General features: G+C 39.1%; 1 protein-coding gene across 1 annotated transcript in view; it reads left to right on the top strand.

The window, feature by feature from the left end:
* Positions 1-14,794, top strand: part of LOC126507208 (cation channel sperm-associated auxiliary subunit beta-like) — a 171,136-nt gene that overhangs the window by 15,115 nt on the left and 141,227 nt on the right. Inside the window, exon 4 of the mRNA XM_050151448.1 lies at positions 4,085-4,145. Coding sequence (XP_050007405.1) covers positions 4,085-4,145 — 61 coding nt within the window. The remainder of the gene's footprint in view (positions 1-4,084; positions 4,146-14,794) is intronic.

The raw sequence follows: 14,794 nt of genomic DNA on the forward strand, positions 1-14,794 counted from the left end.
CCGGCCTACTTCCTCAGAGGTCCTAGACTCACACTTGAACCTGTAGAGGTTTCCGATTCCTGCCTACACCCTTTGACATCCCTGACTGATGCCCAGACCCACCCAGGTTCTGGCTCAGGCCTATTCCCTCAGAGGTTCCAGACTCATGGCCTGAACCCACAGAGATCTTTGTTTCCTGCCTACTCCCTTGGAGGTCCCAGGCTCATGCCCCCTGAAATTCTTTTAAGTATAAATCGACTCTGTATTGTTCTTCTTATAGGTAAGGAGTACTCTACAGTACACATAGCACATTTTGTCAATTAGAAGATGGATATTGGACTTGCTTCTATCTGTGGCTATAAGTGATGCTGCTATGTATATGGTTCCTTTTGTGGAAATAGGTTTTCATTTATTTGGAGTGCATTGCCAGCAATGGAATGGTTGGGTTATACAGTGAGGAACTGCTGTTTTCCAAAGTGATAGCACTCTTTGCTTTTCGTACCCCTGACTACTCAGTCACAATTTGTCTACATCCTCACCAATGGTTATTGTAATCTCCTAGTGTATATAAAATAATAGCTCATCATGGATTTGATCTGCATGTATTTAATGCTTGCTATCACTTCTTGTGCTTATTGGTCACTTGAATATCTTCTTAGGGGAAATGGTTATTCTGATTTCTTGACCACTGTTACAGGTTTTTTTTTATGTTTTCATAGATAATTTATAAATGTTATTTATATACTCAAGGTACAGGTTGCTTATAAGATATATAATTTGCAACTATTTTCTTCTACTCTATCATTTATATCTTTACGTCCTCCAATATAAGTAAGTTTTTTTCCTTGGAAGATTTTTAAGTTTTGTTACTTGTGCATTTTTGTGTTATCTGTAGAAAAGTCATTGCCTGACGCAAGACTTTACATTTTTCCTGTTTTTGTTCCTGGTATCTAGTTTTCACTTTAATTTTTGCATTTTGAACAACTTTGCCATTTATTTTTATATAGTACAGTACATAAGAGTCAATAGTAATTTTTGGAATAGCTAGGGTTGATTTATTTAACATGTAAAAACGAAAACAATTTAGGGGTCCTGTGAAAACATTTAAAATACAGACACATTCAGGACAGGAATAATCCTAGCCCAATGGTTGAGGCAGGGTGAAGGAGTTGAGCCCAGCCTCCACCTGAACCAGCTTTCAAGCCGAGACAGTCTCAAGAGAACCATGAGCAGACAGCATTGGGTGATCACAAAGAAAGAGCTGTTGACATGAGGGTTGGTTCCTGAAGTGTCCCTGGGTCTTCTGTAGGTGGTTTCCATTCAGCAGAAGAGAATAGTGGTCCTGGGTGGGGGTCTGAGGACAAAGGGCCAACACTCAACAAAGGCCCTCTTTCTTACAGTAACACTGTATCCCCTTTCTCAATAGCAAGAAAACAAAAATCCAGGGAAGTCCTTAGGAAACAATCCTCTCCCGTGATGTACCTTGACAGTGTCTGCCAGAGCAGAGGAGGTGAAGAGCTGGGCTGACTGCACCCTCAGTGTGTCTCCTCTTTGGTAGGAGAGCAGCCAGAGAAGAAGCTGCTATTGCTGGCCAGAGCTCGTTTCTTCTTCTTCTTCCCCTTCCCTGTGGCCTTATTTTCTTGGGATTCTGTTGCTCTGTGTTTTATGTCTGGTACATCTAAGGAAACTGCAAGAGCCGTCTTCCTTAACAGAACCTGATCCATATCGCACATCTCTTTTAGGATCTTGGTATTGGGAGTGGCACAGATGGGGTTGAAGAAGCTCAGTCCTGGGATCACCTCTGTAGGATCCTCCAGCTTGAAGGAGCCTTCAGAATCCTGGTTCCGCTCAATAGTACCCAAGCAATCTTGTTCTTGCTGACAGTTCCAGCACTTTGTGTGGTCACAACCACAGGCCCCACTGCAGTTCACCCCTTGATTCTTGCACCCACAGTGTTTTTTCCTGCACCATCCCCTGCAGGAACGCCTGTGGATGGTCTTCCTGGGCACTTTAGCCAGTTTCCTTGGTTTCCACTCCTCATATTCAGCATCACCGTCTTCAGACTCATTTGCAGAATGCTGTGAATGATACTTCAGATCCTCAGTGTCCACGCTGTGTTCCAGGAACTTGTCTCTAACATGGGATGGTTTGGGTGGAGGTGGGATGTAGTCAAAGGAAGAATCTGCAGATTGAAGGCTGCCATGTTTGGGAAGATGAGATTTCTGGCCTCTGGTCCCTTGAATAAGGGTCAGTTTCTGACTGGTGGTTTCATTCTCTTGGAGAAGCTGTTGATTTTGCTCACATCCTTCTTGCATTTTCCTAAACTGTTCCTCCTGACACTGTGAGGTGTTGAGCAGCTGCTGCTCCTTTCCCCAGTGGACGCCTAGGCATGTCTCCCTGTTTGGCTTTGCTGCATCTGACTGAGGAGGTAGAGCAGCTTCTCCTGGTGCTTTTGCTCCACTTTGAGCAGCTCAGCTTTCAACTCTGTCTCTACCACAACAAGATGATTCCTCTCCTCAAACAGCATCCCTGGCATCCCCAGCATAGCTGGCCTGGCTCTGTTTCAAGTTGCTTTCAAGCTTGCTGACCCATAGTTTGGAGGAGACCAGCTCTCCAACCAAATATTTTAGCGCACATTTGGCTTCCAGAATATCAGCAATATTCTCCCAGTGTGGTTTTGACCTGTCTTCACTTTCTGCATCCAGGAGCTTTTGCTGTAGGTCAGCAATCTGAGCACTTCTGGGTTCCATTTCAGTCTCTAGACTGTTAATCTGCTTTGTGATAGAATCCTCTGACTCTGAATCATGACCACAGACTTCATCACTGGCCAATGTGCTCCTCTGGAGCTTAGGCGGTGGGTTCTCTCTTCAGGTTCCTTGATTTCTTTAAGTTGAGCCGCATCGAGGGCTAGGATCTTTCGCTCTTCACGAAGGTCATTCAGACGGCGCTCGACTTCCTCAGTACTGATCATGACTTCAGTTTCATTTCTAAGCCAGTTCTTCACTTGTGCTTCTGTGCCTTCTATTCTGCGGCTCTGAGTTTCTTTCTGTTTTTTTTTTTTTTCTGTGGCTTCCTGTTGCTTTTGGGGGGATTCCTTGAAGTGCTTGTTGGCAGCTGCTGCCTCTTCAGTTTTCTGCCTGAGCACATTGGACTGTTTCTGGAAATTTCCTTTACATTTAAGCAGCTCATATTGCCTTTTATGGTCTTGTTGTTTTAGCTGGATTACTTCTTTGTCCTTTTGTTGCTATTGGGACAGTTCCTTCAGTCTATGCACAGATTTGTAAAAATGACATTTAATCCATTGCCTATTAGTCAAACTGGGTGAACTGACTGTATCTGTCCCCATTATGTCAGTTACATCTGTCTGTTGTTTTCCTACTGTCATTGTCTTGGTTGAGAACTGGACACTGCGGGTAACATGTTGTGGCAACTCTGGATTCTGGTTGGTTCTTCTAAGAAATGCTATTGTTACTGGTAGTCTAAACAATCTGTTTCCTTGGTTAAAGAAGAAAAGAAAAACTGCAAACCGTCTTTCCTGTCATTCTGGTGGTTAATGTCCTGCTGGTTTTTTGGCTTCCACTGCTTTTATTTTTCAGCTCTTCTGGGAGTGTTCTCTACTCTGGAGCAGGAGGATTTAGACGTGTTTTCTATGTGAATTTTAGAGCTCCCCATTCTTGCTGTTCCCCTGTTCCTGGAATTTCCCTCCTAAATTTCCAAATGCTCTGCCAGCCCCATGCTGGACTCTGACTTACCAAGTCAGTAAAGCTTCAGTTTTGTGCTGGGCTGTTCCAGGATGTGGCCATATAATTATGTATATCTTACTAGCACGCCATCCACCTGCTATTACAAACAACGATGCAAAATATCCTTCAATATGTGTACACATGTGTTTGTGTGTGCGATTTCACACATATGTGATGTAACATGGGAAATATCCCAAAACAGTGAAATTTGCTATTGAAAACAATTCATCTACAAGTGTACATATGTGTGTATATTTGGACATTTTTGACTAATTTTATTTTTAAAATGTTGAGCAGAATATGCCAAAATAAGTGTTATTAATGTTGTAAAATAACGTATGCTGATTTCTTCTTTCTTCAAGTTCAACAATCAGGCTCTCTGGGTGTTGGACATTCCTAGAAGAAACATCACAGTAAGAAAAAGTAAGAGGGATCTGAACTAATTCTGTTACTTATTGATTTTGTTGGTAAATATAGCAAATCAAAGCACTGACTTCATGTAATAAATTACACCTTACTTCAGGCATTGTGTGAGGGACAGCTCCTAGGGAGACACAACACTCGTGTCTAGTCACTCCAGAAAGGGAGTTGGCTACAGTACAACAAAGTAACTGTTGCACCAGTGTCTGTTCTGGGGAACCAGTGAGTTTTTTTTTCAGGGGCTTGCTAAGCTAGTTGTGAGAAACAGGGATAACTCAAGCGCATCACCAGAGAGCCCAGCCTAACATGGGGTGACTCACCAAAATCTGCAACCCTGTAGCTTTCTCCAAGCTTGTGCAGCTCCGCAGTCAGGACATCTCTCTCTTTCCTGGGATGTCCAGTCCTCTACACCGGCAACAACTGTTTACTCCCCTTACATAGATGGGTGGAGGCACAAAAGAATCTTCCATGTTTCTGTTCTGGATTTGTACCCTTTTGTTTACCTGCTGAAACTGGTGAGCCAAGGCTCGCCCCTGGAGGAAATGTTCGAGTTGTAGAGAATGTTACAATTTGGAGGAATGTTCCATATGACATCACATAAATGCCTCATACAGTTGCGTGGAACATACTAATAATAATTATTTGTGGTTTATCTGAAGTTCAGATTTACCTGAGCATTTAATCTGGCAGTCTTTTTTATTTTTATTTTTTTTATTTTTTTATTTTTTTTGAGACAGGGTTTATCTATAGCTTTGGAGCCTGTCCTGGAACTAGCTCTTATAGAGCAGGATAGCCTTGAACTCACAGAGATCCACAAGCCTCTTCCTCCGAGTTCTGGGATTAACGGTGTGCACTAGTACTGCTCAGTTTATCTGGCAGTCTTACAAGTTGACTTGGCTAACGTGTTTGTATTATATAGCAATCTCTCTCTCTCTCTCTCTATGTATGTATATTTATTTGTGTGTGTATAATATAAATGATACCATTCTTTATTTAAAATGGAATCATTTTCTAGAAGTTGGAGAATATAATATTGGGAAAATTGGGCCTTGTGCACTTTACTGAAATGGAATTACTCTGAGAATATCACAGGATGGAATATGTGATGTATCACTTTGTTATGGAATCTACTCTTAAGTGCTGTGTGGAGTATAACATTTCATACTGCTCTAAATACCCAGAGGGAGAAGAGGAGGAATATCAAATTCCAGGAGTGGGAATACTGAGCTAGTGGATCAAATTAATACCTCTTCAGTCGTGTGATATGTGAAAAATGGCCAGACTCATATGATATATTCAAAGTAGCCACTGAATTAATTTTCCCTATAGAAAATAAAATATTTATTTTATTTCATTTTCATCTCAATATCTCTGTGTCTCAGCCATCATAGTTGCCTATAGCCTTTCATCTAGAAATGGGACCTTGAGAGAATTCCCCTTTCAAAAGTTGTCATGTGTGGACTGGTGCTGTTTTTTAGTATTCAGATTTGTTTTGGCAACATTATATTTGAGATTTCAGGACTGAGTGCAGCTTCCCTACAATTCTGAAGCCAACACCGCGGTCCTCACTAGCTCTCACAGTCACACTAGTGGTTCCGTAATGTTCTCTGTGCCTTCGGTGTAGGGTGGTGTTATACATGTAGCAGGGAACCCCATGGTCTGTTGATCTCTGCATTTTGACCAATTAAGACTTTGTATAATAGTCTTTGCTGCAAAAAGAAGCTTCTTTGATAAGAGGTAAGAGCTACATATATCTGTAACTATAAGGATGAGGATTTAAAATACAGTTAGAAGTCAGGTTTGGTGGTGCACACCTTTAATCCCATCACTCAGGAGCAGGGGCTAGCAGATCTCTGTGAGTTTGAGGCCAGCCTGGTCTGCAAAATGAATTCCAGCACAGATATGGCTGTTACACCGAGAAACCCTTTCTCAAAAAGAAGAATAAGAAAATGTACTTAGAGATTATAGTGACTGCAAAAATAGGAGGAGGAGGTCCTCTTCCATATTCCATGGCTTCACCAGCTCCAGGCAGTCAGCTCAGTGTATAGTACCCAGCATTATGTCCTCCTACTGTATGAGCCTTTAGTCCAGTTGGTCAGCTGTTGCCCACCACCAAGATATAAGTGCCACTCTGGCACCTCTAGGGATAGCCTGCCCTGAAGGTAATTGTTGTGACTTTTAGGCAACACAATTTGGAAGGACTATTGACTGGGTTTCTCTCTTGGCGGTTTGCATAGCTCCTTCCATTATTGTGATGTCTAGTCCTCAGAGAGGAACCTTTGGATCAGACCCAGGTTGATTCCTTCAAGTTGTGCACTGTGTAAGGATATATTGTTGTGGTTAAGGTAATGAAGAGCTGAACAGACAATAGCTAGGCAGGAGATACAGACAGGATTTTCATGGAGAGAAAGGAAGAGGAGGAGGAATCAAGAGAAAGAAGAAGCCAGGATACACAGAAGGAAAATAGGAGGTGCAAGATGGAAGAAAGGTAATGCCACATCATAGTACTTAGATGAAAATAAATGGGTCAATTTAAGTTATAAGAAGTAGTGAAGAACAAGCCCAAGCTACAGATCGAACTTTCATAATTAACAAGTCTTCATGTCAGTATTTGAGAGCTTGCTGGTGGGACAGAGAAAGACTCATTACATAATGCACCCAATGTATCTAATATCAAATATCTAAATATAGGGCCTGAGAAAGCTAAGGAATATTCTGGACAAGGAGCCAGATGTCGATTCCTAGTCCTATAGTCTCTCAAGTGGCCAGTGCCCAGCAGCATACAGAGATGTGACTCCCAGCTGCTTCCTGAGGGCTGGAAACAGCTGTTAGTGCTGTGCACCAGTGTGATGTGCTAAGCTGAGTTGTTCACGTCAGTTGTTCACTTAAATTGACACATCAGTTTAAGATTTGAATCACATGGTAAGATTATGCTGCAAGCACTTAATAAAGCCAGGTTCAAACACAGCAAACCTCTAAAAAGTATATTTAAAAACTTGCCGGGCGGTGGTGGCGCAAGCCTTTAATCCCAGCACTTGGGAGGCAGAGGCAGGCAGATCTCTGTGAGTTCGAGACCAGCCTGGTCTACAAGAGCTAGTTCCAGGACAGGCTCCAAAAAACCACAGAGAAACCCTGTCTCGAAAAACCAAAAAAAAAAAGAGTNAAAAAAAAAAAAAAAAAAAAAAAAAAAAAAAAAAAAAGAAAAAAAACTTGCTTAGTTACTGGAGAAAGAAAGGAAAAAGGGTAAAGACAGTCATAGTAAAAAAAATAGTTTGAAAGTAATCAGGTAAAAATTTTAAAGAAAGAGTATAGTCAATGGGAAATGCATAAGGCATCTGGATCCTGTATGGTGGTTTGTTGACTTTGAATTTTTGAATGTTGATGAACAAATGATGGCTACTAGGAGACTGGATTATGGAAAGGACTACTGAATTAAACCAGCCTCTATACTTTAGAAATGTCTTGACTTCAGCATGGAAGTCGAGAAATATATTGTGTTTTGGGAGAAGTGATGCCTTTGTTTCCACAGGAAATGAAAAACCATGGATTCCTTCAAAGTTAATAGAGATGATAGTTTGATGATGGACACTAAAAAGTTATTCCACACTAGCTCAGAACTGAGTATAATAAAGGGTTCTTTATTCAGGGGTAGACTCACAGATCACAATCCTCTTCACAAATAGGGAACAGGAACCAAATCCAGCGGTGGAGAGACAGAGTATGCACTAGGTTTATGGCTGCATTTATAGTATATGAGACCATGCCTAAGTGGACTGGTATCTTAAAGGCTATTGACAGATGGAGTTCCCACAGCACCTCCCCCTTTTGTCTAAATAAGAGAGTTCTAAGCCTAATACAAAACTATATAAAATAGGAACAAATATCAAGTATAAAAATTAGAATTACAACCAGCACAAACAATATCAAGCAAGAAACATATGCTAAATGTTTTCATATAATTATCCTATCCTAAGGAGTCTAAGTCTTCTATTAGAAACAGCTTAGCTAAGTCATGAGAGGAAAGTAACTACCACTCTCTAGTCTAGTCAACCTCATTGAAGACCTGAGAAAAGAAATAATATTACTTTAGTAAACCGGAAGTGCAATCAACCAACTTCCAGAATGTGCAATAAATGACAGGCAACTGGTTACCTGGGCAATCACTGAAAGTCTCATTTGCAATGTTGGATCAACCAACTTTGGTTAAGGCCTAGAGTAACTGACAGACCATTTTCACAGGCAGGAAAAATTTGAAAACTATATTACTCTATCTTGGCAGTGTTTGACAGTCTTTTTTTTTTTTTGTATCCTGCTTGTCCTGTCCAGACACTATGCATTTTGTCAGTGGTCAAGGCATGGGCAGTTCCTTGCCCAAAGGTCTGTTTTGCCAAGAAGAAAATAAGCTCCAAGTAGAGTGTCTTCATTGCTCAACATTCTCTTGGGAATAGATTGGTGCTGCCAGGAGCAATTGTGTCTCACGTCAACAGAACCCTAATATATTCAAATGCCATACTTTACAGTTCTTTGAAATGGATGAAGATAACCTATCTATGTGGACTACAATCTCTATGTGTCTAAATAACCTGATTAGTCTAACTATAACTATGACAAACATGGATGACTATTGACCTATAATTCTTAATACCTACATAGCTTAAAGACTAAGACTTCATATTAGAATACTAAACAAGCTTTAAACAACTGTGCAGTATATGAGGACAATGACCTCAAAATGTAAACAGTGTATAAGTATCTTGATCAGACGTAGACATGAATAATGCAACATGATAAATGCATCCTAAAATTGTATCAATATACAAAATATCTTAAGCAGAGTTAGAAGCATGCGTATATAAAAAAAATTTGCCTAGGTGTACAAATATTGTAAACAGAAACAGGAGCATAGTCAATATAATTTGAATTTGTATCAATATACAAAAATCTATATCAATGTAAATTGCCTATAGATAATGTTTCACAAGTATTCATTCTATTACTCACTATCATTATTAGTGCGTAAGCTCACACTAATCTATGTATTATCTCACCCAATTTCCTTTTTTTTTTTTTACAAAGAGATCCCTGAGCCTACATAATTTCCACCCCAACCCCAACCCTATACCAGTTATAATTAACTCCTAATTGTTGTCCTTAACTATGAGGACAAACTTTGTTGGGAGAGGGGACATCATCTTCTAGAATTACTTCTAGCTGTCATGGGGGTCATATTCTTTCTATGGGATCCTGTAAAATTAAAATGATTAAGTTTTCACGTTACTGTCTGGTGTAATTGCAAATAGTCTCTGAGTAGTTTTTCCGAGGTTCCTATTTGAAGTTCTGGCCAGAACATTGTAAGAAGGTGCACCATTTCAACTGACCAAGTTGGAATCAGACCAAGTTGGAATCATTTTGAGCAGCTGGTACCAATTTAACTTAACTGATCTTAAATTAGCACTATCAGCATCATGCCGTCATATCAATCATATGGAGTTGTTGTGGGGGCCCCATCTGCTTCCTGGAAACTTCAAAGATTACTGCAGGAAAATTTATTCATTGTGGAAAACTTAAATATTATTTATATAGACATGTATTCAATGAAAGGTATGATAGAGACAAAATAGGTAAGGAGAAAAGTAAATTTTTTCCTAAATTCTTTCTTCCTTCTATCACATACCAGATGACTTCTGACATGAGACAGAAACTCTGGATTTTTCTTTTAACAGCAAGCTTGGATTTAGAGAAGGATAGCCATTGTCCAACTCCAAAGACAGATCTGCTTTTGCTTTTTAAGTGAGTCATGACTATTATTCTACAGGGCAGCACATATATATATATATACACATATGTATATGTATATATATGTGTGTGTATCAATATATATACTACACATATATATGCAATAATATCTATCTATCTATCTATCTATCTATCTATCTATCTATCTATCTATCTATCTATCTTCAGAGATTTTTACCCTGCAGATGACCCATTCTCATAAGTCATAATTCTCTGCTTGGTGATCCTTTCTGGATAGTTATCTTTTCTTCTTTAGGCATCCACATATCCAAGTCTCTTGACTTTTTGAAGACAAGTATTTTCCTACAAAGACAAGAACAGAACCCTGCCCCAACCCTTCTGAGGTTTGTCGCCTAAGTGCATGTGCTCTCATTTCTCTTTCTCAAGAGGTTTTTCCTTTTCAAAATGAATGTTTATTAATTTTGAAGGTATCCATAGCTTTTTTCTCCTGTGGAAACAAGAGCAAAACCCTCTTTCCAATGAGGCACATTTCTTGGTTTCCATTGTGAGATCAACACATCCTTGAAATATACCAGATGGTTTAATTCAGAAGTTTATTTTCTATTATCCAGTGTGTCTCTGCTGTTCTTTTCTCATTAGCATTAAGAAAATTCAAGGTTAACCCCTTGATCTCCAAAAGGAGATACATATTGGAAAAGAAGAATTCAAACTCTCACTGTTTGCTGATGGTTTACATAAGCGATCCCAAAAATTCTTCCAAGGAACATCTATGACTCATGAATACTTTCAGTAATGTAGAAGGATACAAGATTAACTCAAAAGAATCAGTAGCTCTTCTGTACACATATGATAAAAGGGTCAAGATTGAAATCAGAGAAACAAAACCCTTCACAATAACCACAAACAGCATAAAATATCTCAGAGTAACTCTAACCAAGCAAGTGGAAGTCTTGTATGACAAGAACTTTAAATCTCTGAAGAAAGAAATTGAAGAAGACACCAGAAAGGGGAAAGATTTCCCATGCTTTTGGGTAGGCAGAATTAACATAGCAAAAATGACAGTCTTACCAAAAGCAATCTACAGATTCAGTGCAATGCCCATCAAAATCTCAGCAAAATTCTTCACAGATCTCATAAGAATGGTACTCAACTTTATATGAAAAAGCAAAAAACCCAGGATAGCCAAAATAATCCTGTACAATAAAAGAACTTCTGGAGGCATCACAATTCCTGAAGTCAAACTCTACTACTACAGAGCTATAGTACTGAAAACAGCCTGGTATTGGCATAAGAACAGACAGGAGGACTAATGGAACTGAATAGAAGACCCGGATATTAATTAATCCACATTCCTTCAAACACCTGGCTTTTGACAGAGAAGCAAAAAAAAAAAATTCAAATGGAAAAAAGAAAGTATATTTAATAAATGGTGCTGGCATAACTAGATATCAACATATAGAAGAATGAAAATAGACCCATATCTATCACCATTCACAAAACTCAAGTCCAAATGGATCAAAGACCTCAACATAAAACAAGCCACACTAAACCTCATAGAAGAGAAAGTGGGAAGTACATGTGAATGAATTGGCACAGGAGACCACTTCCTAAATATATCTCACAGACACTGAGAGAAACAATTAACGTGGGACCTCCTGAAACTGAGAAGCTTCTGTAAAGCAAAAGACACGGTCAACAAGACAAAACAATGGCCTACAGAATGGGAAAAGATCTTCACTAACCCCACATCAGACAGAGGTCTGATCTCCAAAATATACAAAGAACTCAAGAAATTGGACACCAAAAAACCACATAATCCAATAAAGAAATGGAGTACAGACCAACAGAGAACTCTCAACAGAGGAATCTAAAATGGCTGAAAGACACTTAAGGAAATGTTCAACATCCTTAGTCATCAGAGAAATGCAACTCAAAACAACTCTGAGATTCAATCTTACACCTGTAAGAATGGCTAAGATCAAAAACACTGACAACTTATGCCTGAAAAGTTGTGGTAAAAAGAGAACACTTCTGCATTGCTGGTGGGAATGCAAGCTGGTATAGCCCCTTTGGATGTCAGTGTGGTGATTTCTCAGAAAATTAGGAAACAACCTTCCTTAAGACCCAGTCATACCACTTTTGGGTATATATCCAAAGGAAGCTCAATTGTGCCACAAGGACATGTGCTCAACTATGTTCATAGCAGCTTTGTTTGTCATAGCCAGAACCTAGAAACAACCTAAATGCCCCTCAATCAAAGAATGTATAAGGAAAATGTGGTACATTTTGTAGGAAAATGGATGGAACTAGAAAACTGGACCATTATTTGTCATTATTTGTGCAGGTATACCCGTGATGGCCATAACTTGTAATAAATGCATAATTACTGAATCAGCCTTTTCTGAGCTCAAAGCAGTTCTCCATTGAAAACCTGAATAAGTGTCAGTGGTGTGGTCTACATATTTTAAGTTTCCAAATTCTGTAAAGTAGAACACACCCATCTGCCAGATATTATTTCTTTTAGTACCCTTGGGTTTCTTCATGCTGGCAATGGTGTTTGGTTATAGAAAGAGCAAGTAGGACACCTTTTTATAATCTCCTTATCTTGTTGCCATGTAATAGAAAACTCTTTTTTAAATTGTATATTGTTTTGTATTAGGCTTAGAACTCTCTTGTTTAGACAAAGGGGGAGGTGCTGTGGGAACTCCTTCAGTCAATAACCTTTAAGATGCCAGCCCACAAAAACAGGGGATAAAACCGGACTCACTAAACATAGCTGACGATGAGGACTACTGAGAACTCAAGAACAATGGCACTGGATTTTGATCGTACTGCATGTACTGGCTTTGTGGGAGCCTAGGCAGTTTGGATGCTCACCTTACTAGACCTGGGTGGAGGTGGGTGGTCCTTGGACTTCCCACAGGGCAGGGAACCCTCGGGCTGACGAGGGAGGGGGACTTGATTGGGGGAGGCAGAGGGAAATGGGAGGCGGTGGTGGAGAGGAGGCAGAAATCTTAAATAAATAAATAAATAAATAAGATGCCAGCCCACTTGGACATGGTCCCATATACTATAAACACATCATAAAGCTTGCACACACTCTGTCTCTCTGCTGCTGGATTCAGTTCCTGTTCCCCATCTGTGAAGAGGACTGTAATCTGTGAGTTTACCCCTGAATAAAGAATCCTTTATTATATACAATTCTGAGCTGCTGTGGGATAACTTTATAGCATCTATCATCAATATTTGATCAGGAGTGACCTGAGGATCTTGGCTACAGATATGAGGAAGAAATATAGAAAAGACTACAAGACAAGTGACATGTATGCTGATCTCTCTGCATGGGAACAGCTTTGAGAGTTGATGAGACATGATAATTTCTTCTTTGCTATAGAATCCTCATGACTTATTACATGCTATGCTTCATATGATATACATAGAGATTTATATTAAAGTTTGGTTATACAGACCAAACAGACTTACAAAGTTAACAAATACTTTTTACCTGCTCAACTATAAAACCAAAAAATCATCTTTAGCTCACTTGTACACATTGCATAGTCCATGTGTGTTAATATATACATACATAAATATATGTACAATCTTTAAAAGGTTGTATGTTGCAGGGTAGTGGTGGCACACACCTTTAATCCCAGCACTTAGAGAGGAAGTGGCAGGCAGATTGCTTGAGTTAGAGACCAGCCTGGCATACAGAGTAAGTTCCAGGACAGCCAAAGCTACACAAGGAAACCCTGTTTTGAAGCTCCCCAAAAGAAAAGTTTGTGTGTTTTTAGAAAAAACTACATACCAACAATAACAAGAAGTCCAGGTGATCTAGCCTCTCAGAATGCCTCTGTTGCAGTTTCCTCAAAATTTTGCATCGATACAACTTCAAAACTTCTAGCCAAGATGGTCCAGCCCCCACAGAATATTCCAGGGAAGACTTCAGATAAGCCCTACACTTTCCCATCATACAGAGACTAAGCAAAAAAACAAAAACGAAAAACAAAACAAACAAACAAACAACAACAAAAAAAGCCAAAAAACCACAGCTAGTTTCCCAGAACTTGACCATTATCTCAATCTTCTCAGGGTTCCCTAAAGATGGTATCATCCCCAGACAACAGGAAGTAATTTTAAGAGTATAACATCCACATTCCCAAGAGGTAGGGTGGGTGTTCTTTTGGTTATTCAGTGGATTATGGATGTTTGTCATTTTGTGGGGAGGGGCTGGTTAAATTGTTATTGGTCATGGTCAGAAAAAAAGCTGAGTAAAGGAAATTAGATTTAGGTATGATATTTAGAAATGATAGGATAATAGGACAGATTACTTGTATTGATACAAATTTAAAATTATTTTTGTGAGAATATACTTCTTATTGATTTCTACTCTTGCTTAAGATATTTTTGCATATATATAAAAATTTAAAGTTATATAAATATATGTATATATGTTTCTACTTTTGTTTAAGGCATTGTACCTATGCAGTTCATTTAGCAATGCAATATAAATTTATAGTCATTGTTAGTATTATAAACTATTTAGGATAATTAAGAAATACAGGTTAGTAATTAGTCATCTTTTATAATCAAACTTGTCATGTTATATATGTTTTCAGGGTCAAATAGAGATATATTTTAAATAGATAGATGGTCTTCAATCACTTCAAAGACCTACAGAATATGGAAGTTAAAATGTTTTAACATAAGGCTTTTCATGACAGTGAGACATGTCTGCTCCTGGCAATACCAGTTTACTTTAAAAAAGAATGGTGGGCATCAAAAAAATCTTTATATGGAGTTTGATTTTATTATGGCACAGTTAGCCCCTAGGCCAGAAACTGCCTTACCCTTGACTGCTGACAGTATGTCCAAATTGGATAAGTAGGTCACAA

This window comes from Alexandromys fortis, unplaced genomic scaffold, assembly GCF_014885135.2.
Source record: "Alexandromys fortis isolate MF-2015 unplaced genomic scaffold, M_Fortis_MF-2015_v1.1 scaffold_63, whole genome shotgun sequence".
Taxonomy (NCBI): Eukaryota; Metazoa; Chordata; class Mammalia; order Rodentia; family Cricetidae; genus Alexandromys; species Alexandromys fortis.